At 41.1% G+C, this 27,342-nt stretch overlaps 2 protein-coding genes across 14 annotated transcripts; one reads left to right on the top strand and one right to left on the bottom strand.

The window, feature by feature from the left end:
- Positions 1-2,015: 2,015 nt before the first annotated feature.
- On the bottom strand, positions 2,016-19,640 carry cbarpb (CACN subunit beta associated regulatory protein b). 13 transcript variants are annotated; one of them, XM_084921377.1, is made up of 11 exons: positions 19,368-19,640; positions 18,310-18,510; positions 17,400-17,472; positions 16,212-16,351; positions 12,696-12,757; positions 9,712-9,874; positions 9,075-9,246; positions 8,623-8,745; positions 7,915-8,149; positions 7,235-7,424; positions 2,016-6,284 (listed from the first exon to the last, which is right to left on the bottom strand). In XM_084921377.1, exons 3-11 carry the CDS (start codon positions 17,445-17,447, stop codon positions 4,766-4,768), a joined length of 2,652 nt encoding a protein of 883 aa, XP_084777503.1. In that variant the 5' UTR covers positions 17,448-17,472; positions 18,310-18,510; positions 19,368-19,640; the 3' UTR covers positions 2,016-4,765. The 13 variants fall into 13 exon arrangements, with proteins under 13 accessions (XP_084777503.1, XP_084777496.1, XP_084777497.1 ...); XM_084921370.1 differs by having other exon boundaries at positions 16,212-16,357; positions 19,368-19,639; XM_084921371.1 differs by having other exon boundaries at positions 16,212-16,357; positions 19,372-19,639.
- A 1,329-nt stretch (positions 19,641-20,969) lies between these two features.
- atp5f1d (ATP synthase F1 subunit delta) lies at positions 20,970-26,898 on the top strand. Its single transcript, XM_084921607.1, has 5 exons — positions 20,970-21,215; positions 21,946-22,099; positions 23,013-23,101; positions 26,450-26,579; positions 26,767-26,898. Exons 1-4 carry the CDS (start codon positions 21,099-21,101, stop codon positions 26,570-26,572), a joined length of 483 nt encoding a protein of 160 aa, XP_084777733.1. The 5' UTR covers positions 20,970-21,098; the 3' UTR covers positions 26,573-26,579; positions 26,767-26,898.
- Positions 26,899-27,342: the final 444 nt, after the last annotated feature.

Raw genomic sequence — 27,342 nt, 5'->3', positions numbered from 1 at the left:
TCCCTTGGTGGCTGGTGACTTGGCATAAATTTGGAGATGGATACTCCATTTGAACAACCTCAAAGGATTTTTCATTGGATTAGCCACACTGCATCGAAGATGAAGTGTCTACACCTACGGAAGGAAACCCCGAGATGTCTGGCTCAGTGAATGGCTCAAATATAAGGGGGACCGTGGTGGTAAGCTTTAGGATGATGCAAAAGAGTGAAAAAAGCACAGAGGAGTGGCAGTCAGAGACCAAAGCTGTCTCCCTCTTTCAGAGCAGATTAATGTCAGACTCCCCAAAGCTTCACATTCACCTCCCACTTTTTACTGAATGAATGTCACTTTTTATAGTCTGTGCTTTTCTCCCTGCTGTCTGTCACTATAAAGCACAAAGTGATGTGTATTAAATCAATACACTGACAGTTACTTGACTAAGGACAGTACATTATGAAAATTGTATTTTTCCACGAGGACAAATGACATGAAACAATCTTGCTTAAGGGAGGAAAACACAGACTACAGTCACACTGGTTCTCAGTTTATTATTGCTTTGACTGGTTATTTTCTTCTGTGTTTATTTAAAGTGATAGCATTATATCTACTGCAGTACTTGTAGAACATTTTAATCATGAGAATATGACTGTCTGCACTCATACAGCCCCTGACTTGTTATTTCTTCATGCCTCTTAAAATGCATGCCTACTGAAGCAGGGAACTGGGAGCCTGTTTGCTCTTCTCCCTGCAGTTTCCTCCACCTCAGCCAGCAACACTCTGCAGTTTGCTTTACTTTGACTGTGATACATGGTTTGATTGGTGGGTTGGCAGAATCCCAAACTTTGACAAGATAATTTGTGACTTCTGCTCTGACCAGCTTGTACAGGATGAGACAGACTTTGCATTAATCTGGATCGTTCTTTTTTTCATCACTTCCCAGTCTTATAAGTTCACCGGAGGTTTCCTTAAAGTTAACCCCAACCTCAAAAATGTATACAGAGCCATGCTTTTCCTCCAGCAGTACTTGCAATGGTTAGTTGTCATGTGTTTTTGATTAAGATTGCAACAGAAAAAAACAAAACTATAATATTAAAATATTATGGCACTATTTTGTTTTTGCGGCGTCGGTCCATGAAAGGTAATCTGGTGAGCATGACTCAAACATCTCAACAGTTATTAGATTATTTTTTTGAGAATTCTTCTACTGTGCTGTTGTGGATGAATCACAGATGCACTTCTGGCCTGAACTTACTTAATAGAGCAGCACTTGTAAACACAAAGGTGTATTTTAGAAGCATTGGACACGAAATGGCCTTTAACCTGCAAGTTTCCTGGTCCATAATCTAACTAATGTCCGATCAGGCCAGTGTGAGAATATTGCAGTTAGTAGCCCCTTTGTTTTTCATCTGTCCTGCTTCCAACATGGTCTGCACAGAATATTTCCACCGGTCATCATGCATATCAATGAAACTACCTCTTGAAAATATTCAGAAGTGATCCTCTCCACTGTTTGGAAATCATGTGTGGAAGCAGCTCTACTCTGCTCATTCCTTTTGTTGCACCATGAGGTAGACATTTAGGGTTTTGAATGGACATATTAGTAACAGATCAACTTTTGCGATCCCTCACCTTTTTTATTCTGTACCGTCAGTATGTTTCTAACATGCTGTGTGGGCTACGTGTTGAGTTGTGATCAACTTTTGTGTCTTCCACCCAACCACCAAGCAGTGGGACAGATTTTTTTTGTATTTTACTGATCCTTTTCCAGTCTACATTGTATACCAGAAGGACAGATTATAAGGTGTGAAGAGGAAGGCAGCCATTTGAAAAGTTCCCTTTGTAGATCACAGAGAGGATTTGGCTTTACTCTCCCAATTATTTGGAGGAAGTGATAAGAAGAGGCAAGAAATCAATATGAGCCTAAGCAACAGGGAAAAAAACATGAAATGAGATTCATGAGAGGGAACCTTATCTGCAATCCTTTCCCACGCCTTGATTAACAACCATTCCCTAGAAATAAGGCACGCTATAACCAATTTTGCTTCATTCATTTATTCACAGATTGGAAAACAAGCCTAAAATAACACTTTTTGAAAATTATTTGGTCCCTCAAGGCTCAATAGATTCGGATCAACAAAAGCAAAGTTGTTAAGAAAATGTATCTTTTCTTTTTTCCTTTGAGAAAATAAGCAGTTTACTAACAAGCAAGGAATACAGAAATACTTCTACTTTCAAAGAGATAAATTCCACAAAATCTCGTTGTTTACAGCATCCTAGAATGACTCTTAAATCCCATAAAATACAAAATCTCTAGTCACACCAGTGTTTTGACTTCTGCATTAAACAACTGAGCATTAAATATGGACTGGATCGGTACCATCAGTCTGAGAAAACATGAAGATTTGCACTAAAATTTGAACTCATGCAGACCAACACATTGCTATGCATCAACGCATTTGTCAGGCTACTGGTTAGTATACAAACACCATTTACCACAGTGTCCCCAGTTATATAATATCTGCCTAAACCTAATAAAGGATATTGATACAGTCTAGATATTATGATATTGTGCTTGTATACACAGCAAACTGTAATATTTGTACAGATGCACTGATTTCAGTTCAATCCTTATGGCCGTTTTCTTTTGTGGCTGCTGTTGTCTCAAACTGACTCACGTTTGAGACATTTTGGCTTTTTGGGGGGCGTTTTGTGGAAAACATAGCGGTTTTCCTCTTTAAGATTAACTGTCAGGATGGGATGAATAATTATCAGCATGGAGGTGTCATTTCCATCCTAACTTAAAGGGGGATTTGTTGATATTTTCTTCCCTTCCTACTAACTAGCACCAACATAGGAAGAACAATAATTGATGGCACAAAATTGCTCCAGGGGATTGTGGTTTTTAATTGTGACATAATTGTTCAGTGTCTGTGTGTGTGTGTGTGTGTGTGTGTGTGTGTAGGGTGGGTGTTGGGTGGGGGGAAGACAAGAGCAATTAAAAAAACACTAGGCTCCCTATTCTTTATTTGAGTTCATCTCCTTTATTCTCAGTCACTGTTCTTGTAATAGGAAACTCAGCCTGTGCCTCAGAGTCCACTTAGGAGACTCCTGTCACACAGAGGAGAAAGATCTAATTTGGGCAGACTGTAAAGGAGCATCATCATCATCATCCACCCAAACAAGGAGAGGAGGATAATGTTGTCTGCTCGGATATTTCACTTCAGTCCTTTCAACTGCCTGCATGGCACCAACCTCAAAGAAGGGAGTAAAGGGAGACAGGGGACGCGAGGAGGAGTCCCCGTTTCCTTGTACGATTAATATTCAACACCATCATCTACAGTGTTCCCTTTTATGCATATTCTGCATTGAATTCTCTGCCTAAAATGCCTAATCTGATGATGTTTTTTTGTTTAATTTAGACACAGCTACAGCTTGTTTTTTATTGCAAAATAAAAGCAAAATAAGAGAGAAAAAGTCGACTTAAACACAGACACTTTGTTCTGATAGTTTTATAACCTTTCAGGAAGCCATAAAGCCCCCGAGGGAGGAATCTGCTGCACTGTCAACTTTCTCAAGAAAATTAGAGGAGGAGGGGGGGAGAAATTAGAATGCCATATGTTGACAAATAAAGCTTGTTTTGTAAGCATGAGAAAACATGCTGGCCTGATTAATTCAGTTGTAGCTTCATATCTAATAGCTTTTATGTAATTTCTCTTATCATGGCTTTAAACACAACTCTGGCTCTGTTCTCATTCTTAGTGCAGTGTTGCCCAAAGTAATAAAAGTCATAGCTTACAGAGTTGTACATTACTGATGGATCTTTGACTGATGAAGAATCATTGCACCAGAGTGCTGGATCTTGTCTAGTCTGATAGTTCTGCCTGTTGGCAGACAGGACGTCTCATTTTTAAACCTGCCGCACTATCAGTTTTCGCTGTCATCTAAGCAAGCTAGACATACAAAAATATATCACTGCTCATTAAACAAAAAGTTACAAGTAAACAAGAAATGTGTCACAAAGCTGAGAAGCATTTTCAATCACACAGTTGGTGATAGAGGATGTCCTCAATTTGACCTTTTCTGTCATCCGGTCAACCAACAGGCTGGACACCACTGATCTAAACAACCACTCTGAACAACTCCATGTAGCGTAGTGTCTTCCTTATTTGGGTCAATCTTTCAAAGGAACTAAGCCTACTAAACTAATTTAACTTTTTTAAAGGGTCTGTGTTGCCCTGCAATAGGCCACATCAAGATAATTTATGGTTCATATAGTTTTATTATGATGTTCTAAGCAATCTTTGAATTCACAACTATGTTTTTACTACAGTATTTACTCTCACAGCACTGGTAGGTAACTGTTTTGTCCACTTCACTAGCCTTCTACTTGTCTAATAGCACCTGGTTTCACAGTGGATCAAGGAGTACAGAGGCCATAGCAGCTCTCAGCTTGATTTACTTTTACTGGAGAGCAGAGACAGAAAGACAGCAAAAGAGGCATAAAGAGAATACACACACAAAGAAACACTTAATGAGGAAGCAGTTATTTCTAAAATTGTATGATTTTTGATATGTTGATGTTAGTGAGCTGTAAAATGGGAAGACTCAACAGCTTTGTAATGCTGACACTTGCAGGGAGAGAGTGGATACATTTCTGGTGGATCAGCTGTATCTACGGTTATCTGGGAATTGGTGTTTAATTCAAACTGAAGCAAGACGAACCAAACAGAAAGAAATGAGTGTATTAGCAGACAGGAGGTTGATGAGGAGGACGATTGGAGCCCTGCTACACTGGGCTGTGGTCCGGAGAAGCATGTGTGGCTGTCACGGTCACACACTCTGTAGCCGTGTCCTTGGTCCTGCGAAGGCCCGTGTACAACCTCTCATCCAGGTTAGCACTCAGTTTGTCTGTTAGCTCTGCTGTGATGGTTTGTGGACCGTATCCCGACGAGTCGAGCAGCTGACATGAACGCTCATCTGGGGGTTCAGAGGGGTGGCTAGACTGTCTGCTGTCATCCTGAGGGTCAGGCAGCTCAGTCAGTCCTCCATCTTTCTCTGAAATGGAGGGATGAAGAGGCGAAGGGGAAGAGGTTGTGTGGTCCTCAGTGTCTCTGACAGGGGCGCCCTGCACCTTTTTTCCATCCTCAGATGTTGTGAGCTCTACCTTTGGAGTTTCAGGTGTGCTGCTGGTCCCATCGCTCGTCTCCTCGTCAGGAGCACTGACGATGCGGGGCAGCGTACTGTGGTAGCTTGTGTCCAGGGGATAGTTTACACTGTCACCCCTCCTTAGAGGCGTCCGCTGTCTCTCAAAGGAGGACTGGAAGTGTCTGACACCAGGATCGCTCCACTGCTTGTGGCGCTGCCACTGCTTGCGTAGGTGGATTCGGGACCGGTGCTTTCTTAGCAGGGACTCCTGCTGATCAAACTGAGGGTCATGGCGGAGAAACTCGTGGAAGAGCGCATCTGTCTTCTCATCTATGCTGTAGTCTCGGCGGTGCAGGGTTAAATGCTGAGGTGGAAGCTGTGCAGCTTCTCGAGGAGAGAGCACATGACCATATGGAAACCACCTCAGTGAACCAGCACCTGTTTCGGTGGAAACTCCTCCACTGGCACCCAACAACAACTCATCTTCAGGCTCCTCCTCGAAGAGATGAGATTCAAAACTCTCACCTATCGTGCCAGTTCGCCCTGCATTGGTGAAATGATGCCTTTTCTCGTGGGCTGTTCTGTCTTTGGGGCTGCTGGTGATGCTGCTGCTCCCAAAAAGTCGCAGATCTTCCGGACCTCGAGACGGAGCCTCTATCGACGCGTAGCCGCTGTCCATCTGCAGTAATTTACGAGTCCCCGTTTCTCCATCATTACTCCCTCGCTCTGAGTCTGTGCTTTTCTGTTTCTTCTTTTTTGACTCCTTCACCTCCACCTTCTCATCCATACAGACAAAGAAGTCCTTGTCATCCTCCCCACCCTCTCCCTCATCCCCTAAATCCTGGGATGGGTAGCTGGGGAGACCTCTTTCTGTATCTGTTCGTCCACCCAGTGAACACACACTGTCAGCATCACTGCAGACTGAGTTCCTGTCATTGTTGCTGCTCTGGTCAGAGGCTGCGTACTGTTCGAGAGTTGCACGTAATGTCCAGATGTCTCTGTAAAGTGACTGGGAATCCTGGGGATCAATGGGGTCGGATTGGTTTGCACTTTCCCTTCTAGCCAAGGACAGCGCTTCCTCTTGGGGATCAGGGGACAGGCCAATCACCCCTGGTCCTCCATGGCTGCAGCTGGGCTCCACCATCACCTCTACCTCTACCCTGCAGTATCCACACAGGGATGGAGAGATGAGATAAAATGAAAAGAAATAAAGAGACGAGGAAGAAGAGAAACAAAGAGACATGCAGCACAAGTGTCAGTGAGCATTTACCTAAATAGGATGTTAATCTGAGACATGGTTGTGTTCACAGAGCACAGAATGATTATCATGACTTGCAATGGTTGCAGCTGCATGTCTCTAAAGTGATCTTAGCTGAACAGCTGAAACTGCTTAAACTCTGGAAAGGTGCTTTCATCTTAGGGCAGGGAATTTTAATAAACGTAATGCACTGAGCATAACATGACCTGAGGAAATGAGCATAAGAATCATTGCATTTCTTTGTTCACAGAAATGGATTTTATTTTCAGCAATAAAACAAATGTACATCAAAAACATTGATTTGTTTCATAGTCAGTGTAAGAAAATAAATAGTTATGTAAGAAAATATGTATGGTGCATTAGCAGTTTTTGTTGCGTAACATAAAACCCTAAAAAAACCTGCACTGCTATAATTGCAAACTTATATTATAATCGTACTTTTAAAAACATCATTACATTATCAAGTCAGCAATGAAATGGTTTCGTGTGCCTGTTATAAACCCCACGTCCCAATTCTCCGCAAGGAATCCTCTCCATGTGGCTCAAACTGATGGCATTGTTTGAAAAGACAGATCAGACTTTGGTTACAGAGTATTCACACTTAACTCTGCATTGTCTGATATCATCTAATTAAGGATCATAGAAAAACAATTAGTCTAAAAAAGACAAGATGATAAGTTGCAGTTTTATTTAGTTTAGGAACTTTTGTGTTAACGCACTGTGGTGGAGAATTAGGACTTTGAGTTGTAAATTACTACAAGTAGTTAGCACAGGTTTTCTAGCTGAAATAAAGAAATGAGTGCAAGGCAGCAAAGCAGTGGACGGGATGAATGGCAAGGGAATTAAAGATACCTGCCGAGGGAGGGGGGTGGTGTCGAAGGAGGCGAGAGGAGGCATGTGGTGGGCTGGCTAGGGCGATAGGTGACGTCATGGGTGCGGGCAATGTATTGGATGAGGTCTATATGATGTGCATCGTTGTCATCCTGGTCCATGCTCTCACTGGCGGCCCGCTGGCGCTGGAACTGTCTCCTCTTTGGAGAGCCTGGCTCGCATCACACATGAAGAAAGAGCTGTGAGTTATAGGTGTATGACAGCAGGAGTGAAGTAACATTTAATTCAGCAGAAAGCTTCTATTAACTGCGGAGAAGATTTTGTGATGTTTTCGGCTTTTGTTAGGTCCCTTGGTATGACAGAAGAGGCGCGTGCAGACAAGTGTGTATATAGAATAAGGAGGATCGGTGTGGAGGATTTACTCAGGGGCTCAAATTGATTTGGAACAACCAATCTTTGCGTCACTGAGCCATCTGTCTATTATGCTTGTGTGTACATCTCCACCTCAGTCAAAAGGCAGCTCACAGTTGGTTGCTAAAGCCTGCTGTATGTTTACCAAGAGAGAAAGCTGGCACAAATACTTCACACACAAATAAACCAAAAAAATAAAAGTCCAGAACCAGGAAGAACTATTTGTACTTTCTTGCTGCACTGGTACTGATTTTTCTAAAAAAGAATATCACAGAGATACCATCCATTACCTCTGGTGTCCAGACTCGATGCTCTCTGGCTGCTGTCCAGCTTCCATTTCTTGATCTTGAAGTAGGGACTGGCCCCCTCTAGACTAGCATGGCGCCGCAGTTTAGTAAGGAACTGCAGCACAGGCCTCTGGCCTGCACCGCCACCAGCAGGAGAGGCACCGCTCCCCAGCACTGCTGATTCTCCCACACTGACACTGCTGCCTCTGCCCCGAGGCCCCACTCCCATCATTTCAATCTGAGCAGAGAAAAACATAGTCAAAAAGAAAACCTGCCAAGAGTAGTAGTCCGTGTAAAATCCTATTTGACAGTGATGTTCCTTGTTTACCCATCAGCCATCATTCTTGCTGGTCCTCCCTCAGGCTACGTGACCCTCTAATGTCTGTGTGGATGACTCACTTGTTGACTGGCTTGTGGGTGTAAAGACTGACTGACTTAAGAAAATGTATCACTCTACAAATGACTAAATATTCATTCCACAAACTCTATGTTGACCTAGATTCTAAACTAATGCCTTGTTTACTTTTTTTCATCGCACGACCTCTTACAAATCATTTATATGCATGCTCAGCATCTAGAAGGCCTTTGGATTCATGTATCTTTACTGTGTGGCTCCTCAGCAATAAAAATGTTGTGTGACACCAGCCTTTGCACAAAAAAATATATTAACAAGGTGATGTAAAATAATATATATTGATATATTTTACTCACAGAAGTGGAGCTTGGCTCTTTGGTGCTGTCCACCACAGAGTTGAGAGCATCTCCAGGGAGGGCACAGCTTGGACTGACACTCAGGCTGGTCAACGCTGTTTGTGGCAAGGGACACAGCATTGGCTGCAGGAAAGCACAAATAAAACTAGACTTTGTTATCTTATGCATAACTGCTGTGCATTTACATTCTTTTAGAAAAGTTTATTTTTTGTGTTAAAGTACCAAATATCAATTAATTTCAAGGACAGATTTCCTTCTAGGCTGTCATCCCAGCTTTACCTAAATGGAAAATTAATGCTGGGTCTGTTGAAATGATCCCTGAACCCTATGTTTGGACTCATTAGGTTGCCGGATTTTCTTGACCTGACCCAAATAAAAGATGTTTTAATTGGCCCTGGTGAATACTAATGACTATTGTTACATCAGTACGAATGGCAGGTCAAGGCTGTCACCTGGAAGATGGAAAGGGCTGACTTAGCAACAGGGCGCGTTGTCATCGTGATGGTGTTCTCCACAGAGTCGCACTCGTGGATGGTGACTATCTTGAGGGCCGGAGGAGGTATGTGGAGGTTTGTGAGCCGGGCATTCTTCAGATGATGAAAGTCACCCTCCGTCAGAGTGTACCTGAGGTGGAGAACGCTGAGTTACTAAAAAACTATAAATTGCTGCAAGATGAGACATGAGTTGCATGAATTCTTCATGAGTGTTGAATCATGAAGCTTATCTTTGTATAAGAGGGAAACGACCAAGGGGAGATATTTGACTTCAAACCCATTAGAACTACCATGATTTCTAGATTTAGGCTTAAAGAAAAATTTGTATTTTAGAGTCGGAGCTTTAAGGGAAAAGTAGGGCAGTGAAGTAATAACAAAGGGTGAGAGCTTTTTGTGTCCGAAGCATACATAATGCAGACTGATTTTATTCTGAACTCTAAAGTAAGAAACGTGGGACACAGTAAAAGGTTTAGATACTTTGAGCTCACAAAGAATTAAACACTGGCGTGAACCTACATCAGTGAGTGGTGAATGCCGATTCAACAACACAGAGATTTACAAATGTGGGCTGCTTTGTTTGTGTTGGCTTTCTAACCTGCGGCCTTTCTCCTGGGTTTTCTTGCCGTGGTCGAAGAGCGCAGCCTCATTGAAGGAGACGCGACGGCCTGTGGGGCCCGTGGAGAGGAAACGCTCTGTTTCTTGGTCATGAGAACTGGCCATGGACAGGCAGTCTGACTCATCCACCCTGATGGTGATTTCTGCCCAGAATGAAGGAAGAGGAGAACGATAATTACATAAATAGCAAGAGCACAAGGACAGAACAATAGAAGAATAGAAGTAAGTGTGTGAGTTCAGCTGTAATGCTGGTCTGTCAGTCAGTGAATAAACTGCACTAGTACAAAGTGAAATATGGAAATACCATTTATGAATCCCACTGACTTTGGTATGTTTTACTCCAATCTGACTAACAGGATACAGTTTTAATTCATTCACTGAAAATTGCTCTCTACCTAAGATGGGCCGATGCCAAACTTTGTAAAAATCATGCTCCCCAGAGGAAGTTCCCACTTTCATCTCCTGTTTTTTAGACCGCTGTGAAATGTGTCAGTGTGGTTTTGTGTCTGAGCAGTTATTTTAATGGATTGCCTTCAAATTTTGCAAAAGCATTCATGTCCTCCCTGGGATGAATTACATAGACTCGTGTGCTGGGTTCATGTAACGAGCGGTGTTTAATATTACATTAGGATGAATACACAGCATATTACAGCGCTGAAGAAAACGTGTCTGATTCAAGTCCCCATGGGGACCTCTCTTCCTACTCGTTTCCTCTATTGCACTGTGTAATAAACAGTGTTGGGTAAGTTACTTTGAATTAGTAACTTAGTTACATTACTAGTTACTTCTATCAAAAGTAACTCAGTTACTTCAAGTTACTCGTTACTTTCAGAGTAACTAGTTACTAGGGAAAGTAACTTTGGTTTTACTCAGAATTCTCTTGTTAATGTGTTGCTTCTGTAACTGGATACCCAGCCAGACTGCCAGTCTTCTAGCTTGCTTACTTGCCACAAGTGCACTGTGCCACCTACCAATAGAAAGGAAAAAAATAATGTGCACACTTCCACGAGAGAAATCCCACGCCTGGACCGTCGTTGACCGCCGCATGATTCTAGCCTGCTTTTTACATCCAACACAAAAACTGCAGTCGTGGTGCTTTCGATTGTACTCAGAACTCGGAAATTCTGCCTTCTGAATAGGAAGATGTAGGTAACACCAGACTGCAGATGAGCTGCTTACAGGGCTGGACTGGGACAAAAAAAAAATCATCCCGGGGAATTTGACTAGAGACCGGCCCACCATTATAGGAAAAATCATAAAGCCTTTGAATGAAAACAAACGCTGTTGTGACAGTGATGTACACTGTTCTGATGGTATATATGCATTAATCTATCAATCGTTTGTTGTAAGACTCAGATAATTATTTTTTTAAAAGCGAGACATTTTAAATGAGAATAAGAAAGAAAAGTATTTCCTTGTGCCCCCCTCTCCCTGTTAATGCCCTACCTGCCTCCTGGCAACACTTTGCTAGACCCGCCCCTGCACAGTTACCAGCTGTCAGCTAAGTAAAAAAAGGATCCTGGTGTTATTTGTCTCTCAGAAACAGTTCATAACTTCCCTTCAACTCATTCATGTCACCTAAAAGGCAAACCTGTTTCTCCATCACCTGTTCAGCTCTGATGATTCAGTAAGGACATCTCCTGGTTTCATCTTCATGTTTCCATCTCACCACATATCCAAACCGACATCATGACCAGCAGCTTTTACAGCTGTGGCTCCAGCAAACATCAGCTGATACTAGAAAGTAATATTAAATAAATTCTAACAACAGCTGATCAAGCTTAAACGTGCTGCTGTTGTTTAGCGCGACATCCGCTGGTTTCCTCTTTCTGGCGCAAAGTAGGCGATAAATAAACAAGAGAGAAAAGCCGATCAGCTGATCATTGATCAGTTTCATGATTGAAGTAGAAACAGGAGAGGGAGGGGAGCGAATGAGAGGAGAAGAGGCAGCTGTGCAGCGTAAACACAGAATAACTCCAGCTTTGTGTCTTTTTCATTGTAGCTGAAGTCCGGGACAAAATGTTCCTTTTCACCTCAATACGAAACCCGTAATATTTTCTCTTAATACGAGACGATTCAGTTTTTTACGGGACAGTTGGCAACTCTAATAATTAACCATATGAACAAAATAAAGTTCAACATCAGTAACATAGCACCACCCAGCTGTATAGAAACTCCGTCATGCTAGCTAGCACGCAGTACGAAAAAGTCAGCATAACGAAAATAAACTCCACCTAAACTTGATTTATATGTGACTCAGATAGACTGCAGGTCATAACTTCTTACCTGAAGTTCAGTTCACCTGATACTCGGACCGGCGGCTGCTTTGGGTCTCTCCTCTTGCCTCCCTTTCCCTCATCCACCTGCTGGCTTCCACCACTTGCTAATGTTATTGAATCTGTGGAAGCTCCGCGATAGCCACCACACGAAGTAACGAATAACGAGCCTATTTAAATCCCAGTAACGAGTAACGCGTTCCTGGTTTTGGCATAATAACTAGTTACCGTGCTCGTTACCACAATAATAACGTAGTTACTGTAACGCGTTACTTAATAACGCGTTAGTCCCAACACTGGTAATAAAACTGTAAAATGCCCCCCAAATACTGGAAAACTAAATGCACTGCAAAAGTAGTGTGGTACAAAACACATGCTGCCTCTAATATATCTTGTTCACTTGACACAGATAGCATTCACTGGTAACACAATGTCAAAATGTGTTCCTGGAATTGCACAGCTATTTCAGCTAATTGGGATGAGATCACAATATTTTAATGGAATAGACATTACACATTTGTGCTGACATGATAAAAATATCCATGCCATCATCCCATCTCTCCAGTTCACAGCTTCCCCATCTCCATTACTTCTCCCTCACTCACTTACTCGCCTCTTTCTCTCCTGTCTCCTTCTCTAGCCCTCCCTCACATTTCTCCTTCCTTTTTTTAGTCCTTTTTTCTCTTACCATGGGTGGGCTGAGACTCCTCCAAGTAGGTGTTGTTGGTTTTCTCAGGGTCATTGCTGGCCCTGGGGCACACAAAAACATTCAGATCAATGCAGTGACATGATTACCCCTGAAGTCTGTCTTTCATCTGATGGACCCCGCTGATGCAGGCAGGCACTCTGGACACCACAGACCAAGGCCTTATGATCAGTGTTACTATCTGACCTTCAGCTTAGTCAAAATAATGCACCTGGGGCCACATGCGTGGCAGTCTGTGGTGATACACTTAAAACTGTGTCTTTGCACGAAAGCAGAAATGTTGCATTTTTTTTGTCAGACTTATGAAACTGCACTTATGCGTGGCCTTCCTTTATACAAGTCCATCACCATAAATGGTCACATGTGCACAAGCCTCGTTCTGTCCTTGTCCATGGAAGGTTGTAAACACTCATGATGTAAAAGCGCTGTTTCCACTGCAGATTATTAGACGAAGGCTAATAAGACAACAGCAAAGAAGAAGCACATTTTCACCAAATGTAAAATTCAGAGAAAAGTCCCTGTGTTATATTTGGTGGTCCCAGTTCTGCTATCACAAATAGAACAAAATTCTGAAAGGAGAAAAGTAATGCAAGTTGTCAACTCAGTAAGTTCAAAAAAAAGAAAAAAAATGAATTTTTCTGAGACTACAGAGATCCTTCAGTATTGTCAAAGCAATCATCCTTATCCTCAACAATTTTCGACAGAAGCAGCTATTTAAAATATGCACAGTTCATCCCTCCAATAAATAAATAAATAAGAACCTCACAGAATTTATTACATACTGCATTCTTCACATTAACATTTGTTAATGGTACATTTTAATTATTGAAATAGAGGTATGTGTCTGAACAGGTGTATATTAAAAATGCATGCTCTGTGTATGTTAAATGTAACATATTATGGCTTACCTCATTTTGTCACAATTATGCTGTTACAATGGCTGCTCATATTAAACAACACGCATCTGTTCATGTGCAAGTAAACCCTGTGCACTAAAGTCTCAGGCTGCTCCATCCCCTCTGTTTCTGACAGTTTTCTCTTTCTTGGCTCTGTGTGATGTTGGTCAGAGTAGATATACTTAATATGGTCAACCAAAGCACATAGCTCTGGCCGTGACTACAGAAGTGAAACACTCTGTTTGTAAGGGTCATCCAATCAGAAACAAGGTAGCTCAAAGGGATGAGGAAGCTAAAGCAGCTAATTTCAGACAGATGATCAAGTAAGAAGCTGCTCTAAGACACATTATAAGACAAATAAGGATTATTTAGAACTACTCTAGAAGAGTCCAAGAATTTAAATGTTGAGTGGGAATTTAGCATAATAGGTTTTTTCTGCTTCCCTTATGGTAAATGGTAAATGGCCTGCATTTGTATAGCGCTTTACTCAGTCCCTAAGGACCCCAAAGCGCTTTACACTACATTCAGTCATTCACCCATTCACACACACATTCACACACCGGCAATGGCAAGCTACATTGTAGCCACAGCTGCCCTGGGGCGCACTGACAGAGTGCCCCTTTCATGGAAATATTACACATTTCCATGAAAGGATTGATACTGTTTCAAAAACATACATATGTACTTCTTTTATAAATAACAGTGCTTGAGTGGGAAGATGTGTACGCATGGTTTTGTGTGGAGGACAGAAAAACTGCGATTCCAGTCAAATCTGATGCAAGCTGCTTAAAATGGTGTTTTTTGGTCCCAAAATACGTTTTTTAACAATGTTTTTCTCCTTGGAAGTTATACTCCATCATCATTGCTGTTGCAAAATTCTTTCAGTGTCACGCCTCTCACTTGAGTCACTGTTACATTTATACATTGAGTTCTTGTGCTTTATTAATACACTTGCATGTGAACAGCTTACAAATTCAGCGATCAAACAACTATCAGAATAAGTTATTAGGACTAAAAGTTCACTGTGCTTTTTATATAAATGGCCTGCTTGGGTGTGTAATCAATGAATGCCTAAATCATTGCCAGTAACTTGATAACCTTCAGGGCCAGGGGACTTCTTGAACTGATAAAGCATGATGCTTTATTGGATTGTACACTTACACTCATCTTTAAGGACGCAGAGGAGATGCACAATAAAGGTCATTTTGTTTAGCAGATAGAGTGTCTGTTACTCTATAAGCATATCTTTATGCAGCCCTTTTTTGTTTTAACATCTTTAGTAGCTTATAATCCTCCACAGCGCTGCTTAAATCCCATACACAGGGTCTAGTTGATGAGGCAGAAAAAAGAAACTGAAAAAGAGTTGTGCAGAGATACAAGTTGTATGTGTGCGTGTGTGTGTGTATGTTGGTGGGTGTATGTTGGTGTGCATTGTGTGGGTGTGAAGTGACTTAAGGGAATTTTCTTTCCACTCAGATCTGTGCTTCTCCTTGTCTTTCATTTCCTCTGTGGCTCCTCCTTTCCCGTTCAGGGTATGCCCATGAGTTTGTGTGTACATATTCTCAGCGGTGCACACACAGCACTCGTTTGAAACGCAAGATTAATCACTGCCGATGGCGTCTATGAAATCTCATTACACTCATCATTTGTACTGATCTGTCCGATTCTCCTTTTGCTCTCTCCCAGGCTTTTCACGCCTCAGCCTCTGGGCTCTTTGTTTATCTGCATCTAGGTGCTGTGCACTCATGTATTCAAGTATACATGATAATGTGTGCTGCTGTAGAGATGGACAAAGAGTCTCGAGGGTCAGCCATCTTGCTGTACAATAAACACGCAAATAAATAAGCATGAATATTGAATGTCTTTCCACTAAGGTGTTCTCATAGCAGCCTCATGGGAGTCTCAACACTCAAATGGAAGACATGTATAATGAGTTGTTCTGCTTTAACATGCTGAGATGTCACAGTAGGGCAACATTTATTTTCTTACCACCTACTGCAATATAGCTTTTTTGTGTTACAAAGATGCTTTCATTTGTTTGATGGCTCACTTTTTGCCTGTTAATGACGTCACAGTGAAGAACTGGATAATATTACAGGATGCTGTTAGCGTCATTTGCAATAAGCTTTATCTATTATGCATGTATACAGATTTGATAGAAGAACTGGTTTGTCTCGAAATAGCAGTTGCATGAAAGCATGAGAGCAGTCTCTGTGAACAAAAGACTTTTATGCTGCTCGGTAAAACAACACCTGTGCACCTGAATCTTTTTTCTTTTCTTTTTTTAAATTGTGGATTTCAAGGGCTGTTGATTTCAAGTTTTTTGAAATTTTCAAGGATGTAGAGTTTTGTATTGTTGCTTGGTGCTAACAGTGACAACAGCAACAGCCTAAAATATTATAATAAAAGTTAATCTCAAAATAACCACAGGTGAATCAAATGCACTGAGATACAGTGTGGGCATCACAAGCCTTATAAGGTTATTAGTTCATATATATATATATATATATATATATATATATATATATATATATGTATATTTTTTATTTTATTTTATTTTTTAATTTTCCGAGAAAAGAAATACATAATTTTTGTGTCCCACCTGGCACAGCATTTCCCTCCACGGCGGCAAGCGAAGAGGAAGACAGAGATGAATGTCAGTGTTCCTACCAAGAAGATGGAGAGGATCACCAGGAGGAGCACATAACCATCCTGCTGCTCCTCAACCTCGAGTGGGATCTCCTGAGTCTCAAAAGAGGGAGCAACATGTTGCAAATTAGAGAAGTGAAGTTTCCTGTGTTGCCAAAGTAGGCACTGAAACACTCACTGATGATTAATGCTGTGTCGTTCTGGGCTGATAGACAGAGGTACAAAGGAAAAAAAAATCACACCTCCACTCTTCTCACTATGATTTTTCGCCTTTTATTTTTACTCTTGCTAAAATAAAGTCATACATATCATGCCTGATGGCAGAAATTGCACCAAATATGCAACGCCATGCAGAAGTGTGCACCGTGCAGGTTTACTTTGAATGATTTACAGTCTTTTGGTTTTAAACATTGAAACATGAAAAGCCTGACACCTCAGTAGTAGACTAGATTTGCAGGCGTTTTATGTTCGCAGTCGCACCGTGGAGTTCACGGGATTGATTTAGTCCTGCTGCTTGGTTGGTCTGCATAAAGTAAATCTATAAATACAACAGTGCAATGAATCAATACATGCCAGGGCTATTAACCTGTCTACAGTGTACCTTTAGCTATGGGAGAGCTCTCACAGCAAGGACTGCAGCTGAGTGAATTAAGTGTACATTAGGAGACACGTCGCTGAAGTTAAATTTTACTTTTTTCCTTCTGTTTTAAAAGCAAAAATGTGTTCCCGTCGTAAGTTTGATTTGGCTCATGTCAGCTGCATAACGGTACTTTAAAGTATTTTAATAAAGTGATAGATGACAAAATGATACAAGGATAATAGACTTGATTTCAGAAACATGATGAATAGGTGGAGTATTGTTCTGAGCTCTGCGATGGAGAACACTCTGCAAGTGTTAATGAGCATTAGACTCTGATGTCACACTGTAATTTCTCTGCAAGGGGAAATCAAAGCTGAGATTAGATCAGAGATTTAATTATTTCAGGTCCAGGTCAGGATGTTCTCCATTAGCCGGTCATCCAGCCAGAAGAGAATATGGGGAGAAAGTATGGTTCTGGTGCTGGGCGTCTCACAGACACACACACACATGCAGGACATACAGGAAGTTTGAGAATAAGCCATTGGTGAAAGGCAGACTTACTGTGGAGTTTTCTGGTAGGCTGTTCCAGACGGTAGACTCATTGCTCATGGTCCAGGCCAACTAGAGAGTCCCCCTGAGAGATAACACATGCACAAACACACACAAATACACAAAGGAAATGACTGTAACTGGAGATGTGCATCAAATCACAAAGTCAGCCTCCAAATGTGCTGCATTCTATCTGTGTCAATAAATCCAGAAATACTGAGCATATAAGCCTAAAACAGCCATGCAGGCTGATGTGTAATAACATGGAAATTATTGTAATGTGTAATCTGTGTGACAGCCAGTGACAGCAAATAACAATCTTTTCAAAACAGTCATGAAAGACTGGAAGAAGAGGAAGAAACCAAATGGGTATGTTGTTCTTGTACGCATGCGTAGAGTCCGACAGAACATGTAAGCTTTAGCATCTTGGCTGTTAATCATCACCCATAATTCCATATCAGTCCAAAGACTCTATCTACCTCCCCCACACACAGACACACACACACAGGGAACAGAGAGAAACAGCAACTCTTACTAAATACTGGCTCCCGCAGCTGAGTTCCACTACCGCTGCTGGCTCTTGCTCTTACAGATCACAGCCATTAATTCTGCTACTGCTGCACCAGACGCCCACGCATACGCACACACACTAACCCTGGATGGATCTACTCACCCAGCAAGGGAGAAGCAACATGCCAGCAGCAATCAGCACGCCTTGCTCGCTTGCCAGTCACTGCGGTGCTCAACTTCAGCACCACAACCTGTAAGCTATAGCCGAGCTCTTTTCTGCCAGCCCATCTAAAGCCCTGCGTCCACTGTCCAAGCATGAATAGTTTTACAGAAAGCACATCAGTCTGTGGTCAGAATGCTTTCCTTTGCAGTACTGTACCACATCCTGCTTCCTATCAGACAGTAATCTTACCCTGGTGGAGGGCAGTACGCAGCAGCAGCAGTAGCAGCTCTGAATGTGTGTGCCAGGCTGTAGCTCAGGAGTCTCCTCCTCAGCTCCCTTGCTGCATCCTGAGCCACCTCAGCGCACCCAGCCAACTGAGCCTGAGCAGCGGTGTTCCCCCTCAGGGCCGACCCACTGGCCTCAGAGCAACAGGACGGTAGTGCTGCATGGCTGATAACAAACACACATTGTTCAAGCCGCAAATAGTAGGGATTTCGTATTAATGAAACATCTTCTTGGGATGTTCCTAAAACATTAAGCATCATCAAAAATTACTTACAATTTAAAATAAATGCAATGAAAACCTCTCCCAGCACGTCTTTGGTAACAGGAAGTAAACAACAGATATACTACTTTTATTGACCTGCACTCAAAAATTAAGAAATCCATGAAGGTAAGCTGAAAATCAGTGCATCCTCACACTTTACTGAGGACTGCTTACTTTTGCGTTGTTGCAAATCCCGATGATATCAGTATTCCCACAGCAGATGGCAAGACACAGGTGTCCCAGCAATACCAGTCAGTATCCAGTCATGCTTAACAAAATTCAAGCATTACCAAGTGCAATACTGCTATCATACAGTGCATCGTTCTCACTTTAATATTTTGTATCTTTAAAAAATATTATCTCGTTTCCGTCCTCCATAGAACAAAGCATGGATATCTTTTTATTTAAATCATGTAATAAGTAGTTTATTAAAATAGATTGCTGCAGTAGAAAAAGCATAAAGAATGCTGTCTCTTGTAGCTACAAAGGGCAATATTTTTCCCTGGAACAAATTAATGGGGATTTTCTCTGGCAGATGTTTCCTACTGAAGGTTTAAGCGATAACAATCTCGCTCTCTTTTTTTTCTAAGTGCAGTCACATTATCGAAGGAAATGAAACCCACCCTTAAAAACTGGTTAGAAAACAACAAAGCCGTTTACGTAGATCTTGGTGTACAGAGAGGAGAAAGGCAGCTCACGATTTTGAATTGGGTGCACGAGCACACACAAAAGTAGGCACGCGGCGACGGTAAGCACTCACCTACCCAACTATCCTGGTCCATGCGGGAGTGGAGGGGCGAAGTCAATAACGCGGAACTCTTCCGTGATCACTTTAATGTGGACTTTAAGGCTAAAAGTATTTATGAATGAAACCCCACCGCTTAACACACGCCCACCACCCAGTCAGAGGCGCATCACGTGACTAAAGGAGCGAGGTAAAGCCCAAGTGACGGATGTCAGAAATATCCTGAAGCACAGTTTAGTCTCCACAGCTGCGTTAGAGGAGTCAGGGAAGCCTGAGTGTCTCTGCTCTGTGTTAATATAAACCATGTCACACAGTCAAGGAAACGTGTCTCATATGCTTACTTATTCTTTTTTTTTTTGGCAAATGCACTCACTGAACCTCTAGAGTGAGAAAAATTATTGAAGCATAAGTAGGCTCATATGATCTCATTTACTCGCGCCCGCGCGCGCGTGTGTGTGTGTGTGCTTGCGTTTGTGGAACCCTGCGAGTGGAATACTACAACTAAACTTTATCCCTCGGCCAAGCTACCGGTGGGTTTCTGTGATTTACAGTATTTGCCAAATAATGACTGCTGGTATATGAACATGACTCGTTGGCCTTTAATCGTCAAACATATGGTTGAGACAGTCATATCTTTCATCAGTAAGAACTGTCCTGTCACAAGGCAGAAGTTGGAATCAGTTTATGGCAAAGGGACTTTCATATATCCAGATAAAAGTCTCACTGACACTGCAAATATGTTTTTTCTAGAACTACCTGGTCAAGAGGGCAGCACAAATTCCAAAAAATATAACATAACAGTTCTATGAAGATATCATAGTGGCCAAAAAGGACTGGATAGATTATAATCAAGGACACAGAGGTAAACTAATGCAGGATCATTAAGATACTTACAAAACGACCCATTTTTATTTAATTTTATGTATAACCCTTCATAAATCATACTGACTACATTCTGTATATCAATATATGTAAATATGTTTGACATTAAAAACACACAGAGACACTGGCAGGCGTTTACTGGCGACACACCGGTTTGCAGGCTTTTTACAGGGGTTTGGCGCCATCTCCTGACGCCATGGGGATTACATTTATTTGTCAATAAATACTGATAGATGCATATATTTAACAATATTTAACGATAAATATATTTATTAATGAGTAAATACGGAAAACACTATTTTTTCTCACATTAACCACTCTTCCCCAATCAATCTCAAAATGTTTCCCCGAGTAACTCCAGCAAGAATACCAGCTGAAAGGCTGAAATACACATTTAGCACATTTAAAACAACCTCAGTTTATCCCAGTTCTATACATGTTATGCTAAATATACACCATATTGACTGTGCTAAATCAACAGTAAACAAATATACTACAAAAAAAATATCAAATAAAACAAACCGAATAAATCTGTTTTACTGTGTGTTACTGCATAGTAAAAGACAGGGTACCTTACCCAACTAAAACTGAAAGCATACGGGACTAAGGAGGTGATTCAAAGTATTTTTAAACGATGGATAAACTGGGAGACCTTTAATTGTTAACGCAATTGGGGGTTTTTTTGTTGTTGTTGTTGTGTTTTTTTCCAAGACTACATTACCCTGCATCCTCTACGTCGCAGCAAAGCCTGACGGGTAGCCTCCCGACGTCCTTGTCCTACCAAGCGCACACTGACTGCCTTCACGCAAGGGCTTGGGGATCCCTGTCATTCACTCGTGCTTCACAAAAATAACATTTTCAAGGATGATGGCAGCAAGATTTCTCCGCCGTGCTCTGCCTGTGCTGAGGCAGACTCGCTGCTACGCCGAGGCCGCCTCCGGTGCCCCGCAGATGTCCTTCACGTTCGCCTCACCGACACAGGTACTAGGCAAACGGTAACGGCTAGGCTACTCAGGCCCAGCTAGCTTAATCAGCTCACCGAATGATTTTTTTTTAAAAAAAATGAAACGGCACCTTTGGGGCCGTGTAACAGATTGGTGCCGGTCCTTGGCCTCGCTGTGTCCCCGAGCAGTACATGCACGGTTGCATTTAAATTAGCGCTAGCGTTTGTGTTTGGAGGTTAAGCCGGTGTAGCCTAGCCTAGCCGTCATTCACCGTATTTGACAAGCAGTGTGTGGTCCTTCACAAAGCATTACTCTCTTCATGGTTACTTAAGACTCCGGATCCATTTTTTAAACACATTTACCTTTTTTTAGTGCAATAAGTTTCAGTGACACTGTTAAGGAGCCCTTGTGTTTTAAATACTAAACTGTAACCTTGAAGTACATGTCGGTGGGACGAGCTTGTCAGTGCAGTTCACTTCACATTCTGAATGTGAATATACAATGTTTTTGACCCAACAGGTAAAGTCAAGCGCAAAGACAAATGTGTTATATCATGATGCGTTAATATGGATTAAAAAGACTTGTGGTTATTGGTGATGCTCTGTTCGTTTCAAAAGTCTGGTTCTTAGTTTTGCATCTGGATATTTACTTAATTGTTGTCAGTTAATGTGGGTTGAAGCTCTCTGTTAAAGTGGTGGTGTAATGTTTCATTTTATTTATTTTTTTAATTCAAAAGTGTTATTGTTGTGTGTTTTTGTTTTTTACAGGTTTATTTCAAAGAGGCCAGTGTGAAACAGGTGGATGTCCCCACGCTTACCGGTGCATTCGGTATCCTTCCTGCCCACGTACCCACCCTGCAGGTGCTCCGGCCTGGTGTTGTCACAGTCTTTAATGATGATGGCTCTTCTGCCAAATACTTCGGTAAGATTTTCCTTTGGAAAAATGAGTGAATGACTGCAGACAGACCCACCAAGAAATTTCAAGATCCTACTTATCCAATCAAAGAGAGAGAGATTATAGTCATAGTTATACATTTATTTTGGTTTTAGTCTCATTTTTTTGAAGCAGAAAAAAAAATGATCTCAAAGGTACAAAATTAAGAGAATTAACAGATGCCCAGATATAATGACCATTGTTTAATCTTTAGTGGTTTTAAATTAACCATTGCGGCAATAATACAGTTTAAGCTCCATTATTGCACCCAGTAACACCGAATCTCTCAGTGGAAGAACTACCATCTTATCAAATTAATATGATGTTATTAATGACTGCTACAGTGAAGGCTTACACTTTATTGTGATTACCCACTGGTCACAGATCACATGTTTTGTACAGTGTGAGCATTTAACAAAACACTATCAGGCTGTCTACTATGAAGTGGTTTGTAGCCTGCGTCCAGCATAAAGGGAAAGTAACTTGTGCCGCACTACAGTCAACCATGTTCACTTTCTTTCTTTTTTTTCTTTTTTTTTTTTTTTTTGTAAAGATCTGCTTTTCTTTTTTCCCATTTGGCTGTTGTTGATGCCAAAAACAACAAAGTGTTTTATCACATCTAAACAAAATACGATTAATGTGGGAGTGCACTTGGCTGACATTACACCTGAGGAGAACATTACAATTATAGATAAACCAGCTAATTGTATGATGGGATTAAAATATTTGAGACTCTGGTGAGGTGATTAAAACTGGTCGAGAGACAATTGTAGGAATAAGGGATGCTATGGGGCTCTTCCACACTGCATTGAGTATAATGGTACATATGTAGTTGAGGTGACTACAAATTCCATGTGGATACTTACACTGTGTGTGTGCGTGTGTGTGTATATATTCACAGTGAGCAGTGGGTCCGTAACGGTCAATGCTGATTCTTCTGTGCAACTGCTTGCAGAGGAAGCTTTTCCCCTCGATCAGCTGGACATTGCAGTAAGTATAATGTGAACTTTGAAATTAATGTGTGTGGAGCTGCTACACTGACCCCTCATTATTATCAAATGAGAGAAAACAGGAGGAGATTTCTGACTGGTGGTTTGAATTTGAGCGTAATAGTCGTTAGTCTCATCATCTTCAGTTTTCCCCCTCTGGAATAATTCTTTTGTGTGTCGGGAGGGGACGATGCAGCGTGAAGAGGTGCAGGTGAGATGATTTTTATACATGGAAAAGAACTGGATGATGTAGAACTACAGGTCTAAGGTGAAAAAAACGGCAAAGAACCAGCAAATGTTAAGATGTGATACTGTTGTAGCTGCTCAGCTTAAATAGTATTAAGTCCATGTATGTTATCTGTTTACTGTAATACTAAATAATTCATCACTCTATGTAAACTTGTTCTATATGTATGTGTGTTTATGCCACATGTACATTATGGGTACGTTAACCACCTCTGGCACCCTGGGTGATACCAAGACAATTGGAACATGGAGCAGATGGCCAAACGCTACTATGAACTGTCACTTTCGGGGTTCTTCACATATCTTTTATGAGGTTTAAGTATGAGCTTTGGTTGGGCTTCTCAGTCACTTGTCCTAAATCCACTCTTCTCTCAACTTTTTTGAGTAAGTTGCATCCTGATAGGTGAACCAGTTTCTGTTAGCTCTCTGTAAGGGCCTCTCTATATTTGACCACTTTAATATCGATCTGACTTGGTTTCACTTAGTGTTAGATTTTTATGCTGGACTAAAGCTGTGGGAGCCTTACATACACAGTTTTGTCCAATCAACAGAAGGGACCTCCTGATTTTTTTTTATTATATATAAATTTGAAAGGGGGAACCCCCCCCCCACAATATTTTGGTATTCTACATTACTGAGTGCAGATTAATGAAGCCAGATTAAATTCTCCTTATATATAATATGCTATAATGCACTAGTTTTCCAAAACTGAACAAGTCTGAATACCGTTACCATTTTTATCCCCATCTCTCAAGCTCTACCTGCACATCAATGAATGACTAATTTAGCACACAGTGTACACAAATGTACCCAAGAGAAATTACACTTATGCAAGAATGCGTATGATAGAAAGCGTCATGTTAAATGTGACCTTCACTGTGATATTTCATTCACAGTGCAAAGAAAAAGCCTGAAGGGTATAGTTTGTGCTATTCCACTGAGCTGAGTATCTGCCCTCCATTACTCTGTTTCAGCAGAGTGTTGTGGGAGTTTCCTGCTGTAGCACTGTAAGGTCTTCACTATGCTCTGTAAAATGCCTTGAGGTGACTCACATTGTGATTTGGTACTTGAAGAAGATAATGGTACAATAATTGACTTGAAATTCGATTGGGAAGCTGAGTGAGGATACTTCTGTGTGCACCAAGAAGTCTGCAGAATGAAACAGATAAAGGTAATGTGTTGTATCACGTAGGTCGTCTTTATAATGGGAAAACGTCAGTCAGTGGCTTAATGGGTAAATGTTGTGCTTTGAAATAATAAATGCCACAAAAGCAAGGGTCATTATGAAACTGTCACCACTGCAAACCAACTCATATTGAGCTTCACAAGATTTCCCAAAGGTCAGTATTTAAAGAAGCTTCATTGATTGATTGTGTGACATTGCACAGGTGATCCTATAATTGCAATCTGCAGCTCTGTATTTACTTTAATGACCAATTATCTAATAGGTGCATTGCTCCCCTCATATCTCAGACTTTTAACAAGTTATAAATAAAAATGATCAATGTTTGTGGCATGTAATGAGTATAAAGTCAGCCTTTGTGTATAAGGACTGAGATTCAGTCCAACACAAATAATTGGTATTCATTAAATTCCCTTCCCATAAAGCTTTTTTACAATATAAAACCCCCACATGTTTGAACTGTATGATCACTCTGTGCTCTGGTGTTAATTCACTCAGTATTTTTTGAAATTGGTTTCATTGAAGACAAATATGTGTGCCTGCTCTAACAGTTTATTTAGATGTTGGAACTTAAATAAGTTGTTTAAATGAACAGGTTGCTGTTTTTGCTATTTCTTTACACTCTGAATTGCTTTTGCACTCTTGAGCTTTGCTTCTGATTTTGTGCAGCAGCTATTTTTGTACCTGAATTGTCTTTGAGCATTGTAATCCTCACCAGCTCTTTTCTGTTTGACTTTGCATTTTTACTGGATAAATAAAAGATTGTTTTGTTTTTCTTCTCCTTTTGTGTATGAATAAAGTTTGCAGCTGCAAGTCAAGAGACCAGGTGTTACACTGTGAGCTCAAATGGTGGGAGCCAGTCGTTTGTTCTTAAAACGCTGTCAAAAGCTGTACAAGTGAGAAAGCTTTGAAAGCCTTGTTTTAAAATAGGTTTCCTTTTCTTTTCACACTCACCAGCATTGACACAGTGGTATTCATAAGTGGGTTGTCAATTCTTTGTCTCTTTTATGCTTTAATGAGGTTTGTGTGATGGGTATCTATATATTCAATTTGTTCAGGCTTGTATCATTCCTAATTATCCACCCAGATCGTGCTCTTTGACAGCAGAGACCATCCTTTGATCCCACGCTACATTATTTTCTTCTGATTTGATCTGCTGGGTCATTCGGCACCTCCCAGCTGATGATTATCCATCAGATTGGCGTTTCAGTCGGACGTCAGTGTTGAGTCCTCTTTTAAATGTCAGTCTTGTTAATGCTAGGCTGCGTTATCGTGCACTCGCCTCGAAGGTGTCGCGTCTTTGACCTTGGGCAGTGCCAGAGTCACTGTCAAGTTGACTTCATAGCCGTAAATGAGTTAATTTTTCCTCATCGCCTTCCACTCTGGAGTAACAATGCACATGGGTCCGGTCTGTTAATAAGGAGGGAAAGGTCAGTCACTGTTGAGTTAAAGCAGATGTGTCAAATCCCTGCTGGGAGACCTTTAACTTCCAGCTATGTTTGGCATTTCTCGTTTCTAATCGCGACTGTGACAAATGGCGCTTTCAGAGCAAAGAGGCAGTGGGGATTTTCCCTGCTCGTCTTTCTCCTCACTTAAGACTCGCTCTTTTTTTTTTCCCATCTTGATATCCTGACATCCCAGTCATCCTCAAAGGGGTTTGTTGGATGATTTAGAGTTTTGCATACTCTATTTATTATGGTTTTTTTTGAGGGTGATGACCTGTCTTGAAATATTTTCATAGTCACAGATGATGAGGGTGTATTTGATATTGCACTCTACTGTAATAATGTGGTATAAGATGGAAAAATAAATAATCTATAACTGTTTCTAAAAATATGCAGCTGGAGTTTTGGTTGTTATCTTATAGTGTTGCTTTTTTGTTTTTTTTAATAGTCACACGTTTTATTGTTCTATTTTCAGGCAGCCAGAGCCAACCTAGAGAAGGCCCAGGCTGATTTGGCTGGAACAACTGACGAGGCAGCGAGGGCAGAAGTTCAGATCGGCATAGAGGCCAATGAAGCCATTGTCAAGGCTCTGGAGTAGACTTGTGGTACGACCTCTCAACTCCTCTAACATGAGCTGTTTATTGTCCTGGAATTTGTTTGGTTTAACAGGATAATTATGCAGGACTGCATACAATTAATAATATCAAAAGTGGAAACGTTAACAGGAAATTACTGACCACTAACAGCATTAGGTTTTATTTTCATCAAGCTCTTGTTTATTTTCCCTCCTAGGTAATCTTTTCTGTTGTTTGGATGGAAATCGACAGCCCATCTGTGTTTCCAGCTCAGTCACGTCAGCGTCCAGAAGATTCCATGCTTACTTTGTACAGGGGATGAAATTAAAAATAAATTTATTTGGAATTACTTGCTGGAGGAGTTTGTGGTGGTTTCTCATGCTGCAAAAATGCACATTTGTAGTATTTTTGGTGCACAAAGACAAAGTTAGCAGTGTGTTGCAATTACATGCTATTATTAAATAGTTGTCATGTGTTGTGGAAAGTGCTTCACAAAAGAAGTAGTGTGGGGGTTTTCTAATTCATTTTTTATAGTGACTGATGACTGTAATGAATGTATTCTGCCACTTGAGGGCAGCAGACATCATAGGTAGTTCACACAGTGTTTTGGATAATCAAATTTTTCCTCTACTTCCCAGCAAACCACAGTTTCAGGGAAGGAACTGTCATATTTTTCATATAAGGCTGGAGGAAATTGTTTACCGTAAAGCCTCAAAAGAAAGGGTCTCTTGAAATATTTGTGGTAGCTCCTGGATTTGAAAGTTTGGTCATTTTACTGTTGCATTGCCCATGT

This window comes from Perissodus microlepis, chromosome 23, assembly GCF_051167445.1.
Source record: "Perissodus microlepis isolate ML-2025 ecotype Zambia chromosome 23, ASM5116744v1, whole genome shotgun sequence".
NCBI classification, from domain to species: domain Eukaryota; kingdom Metazoa; phylum Chordata; class Actinopteri; order Cichliformes; family Cichlidae; genus Perissodus; species Perissodus microlepis.
Note: the sequence above shows the minus strand (reverse complement) of the source record. Positions and strands in the feature narration are given on the sequence as shown.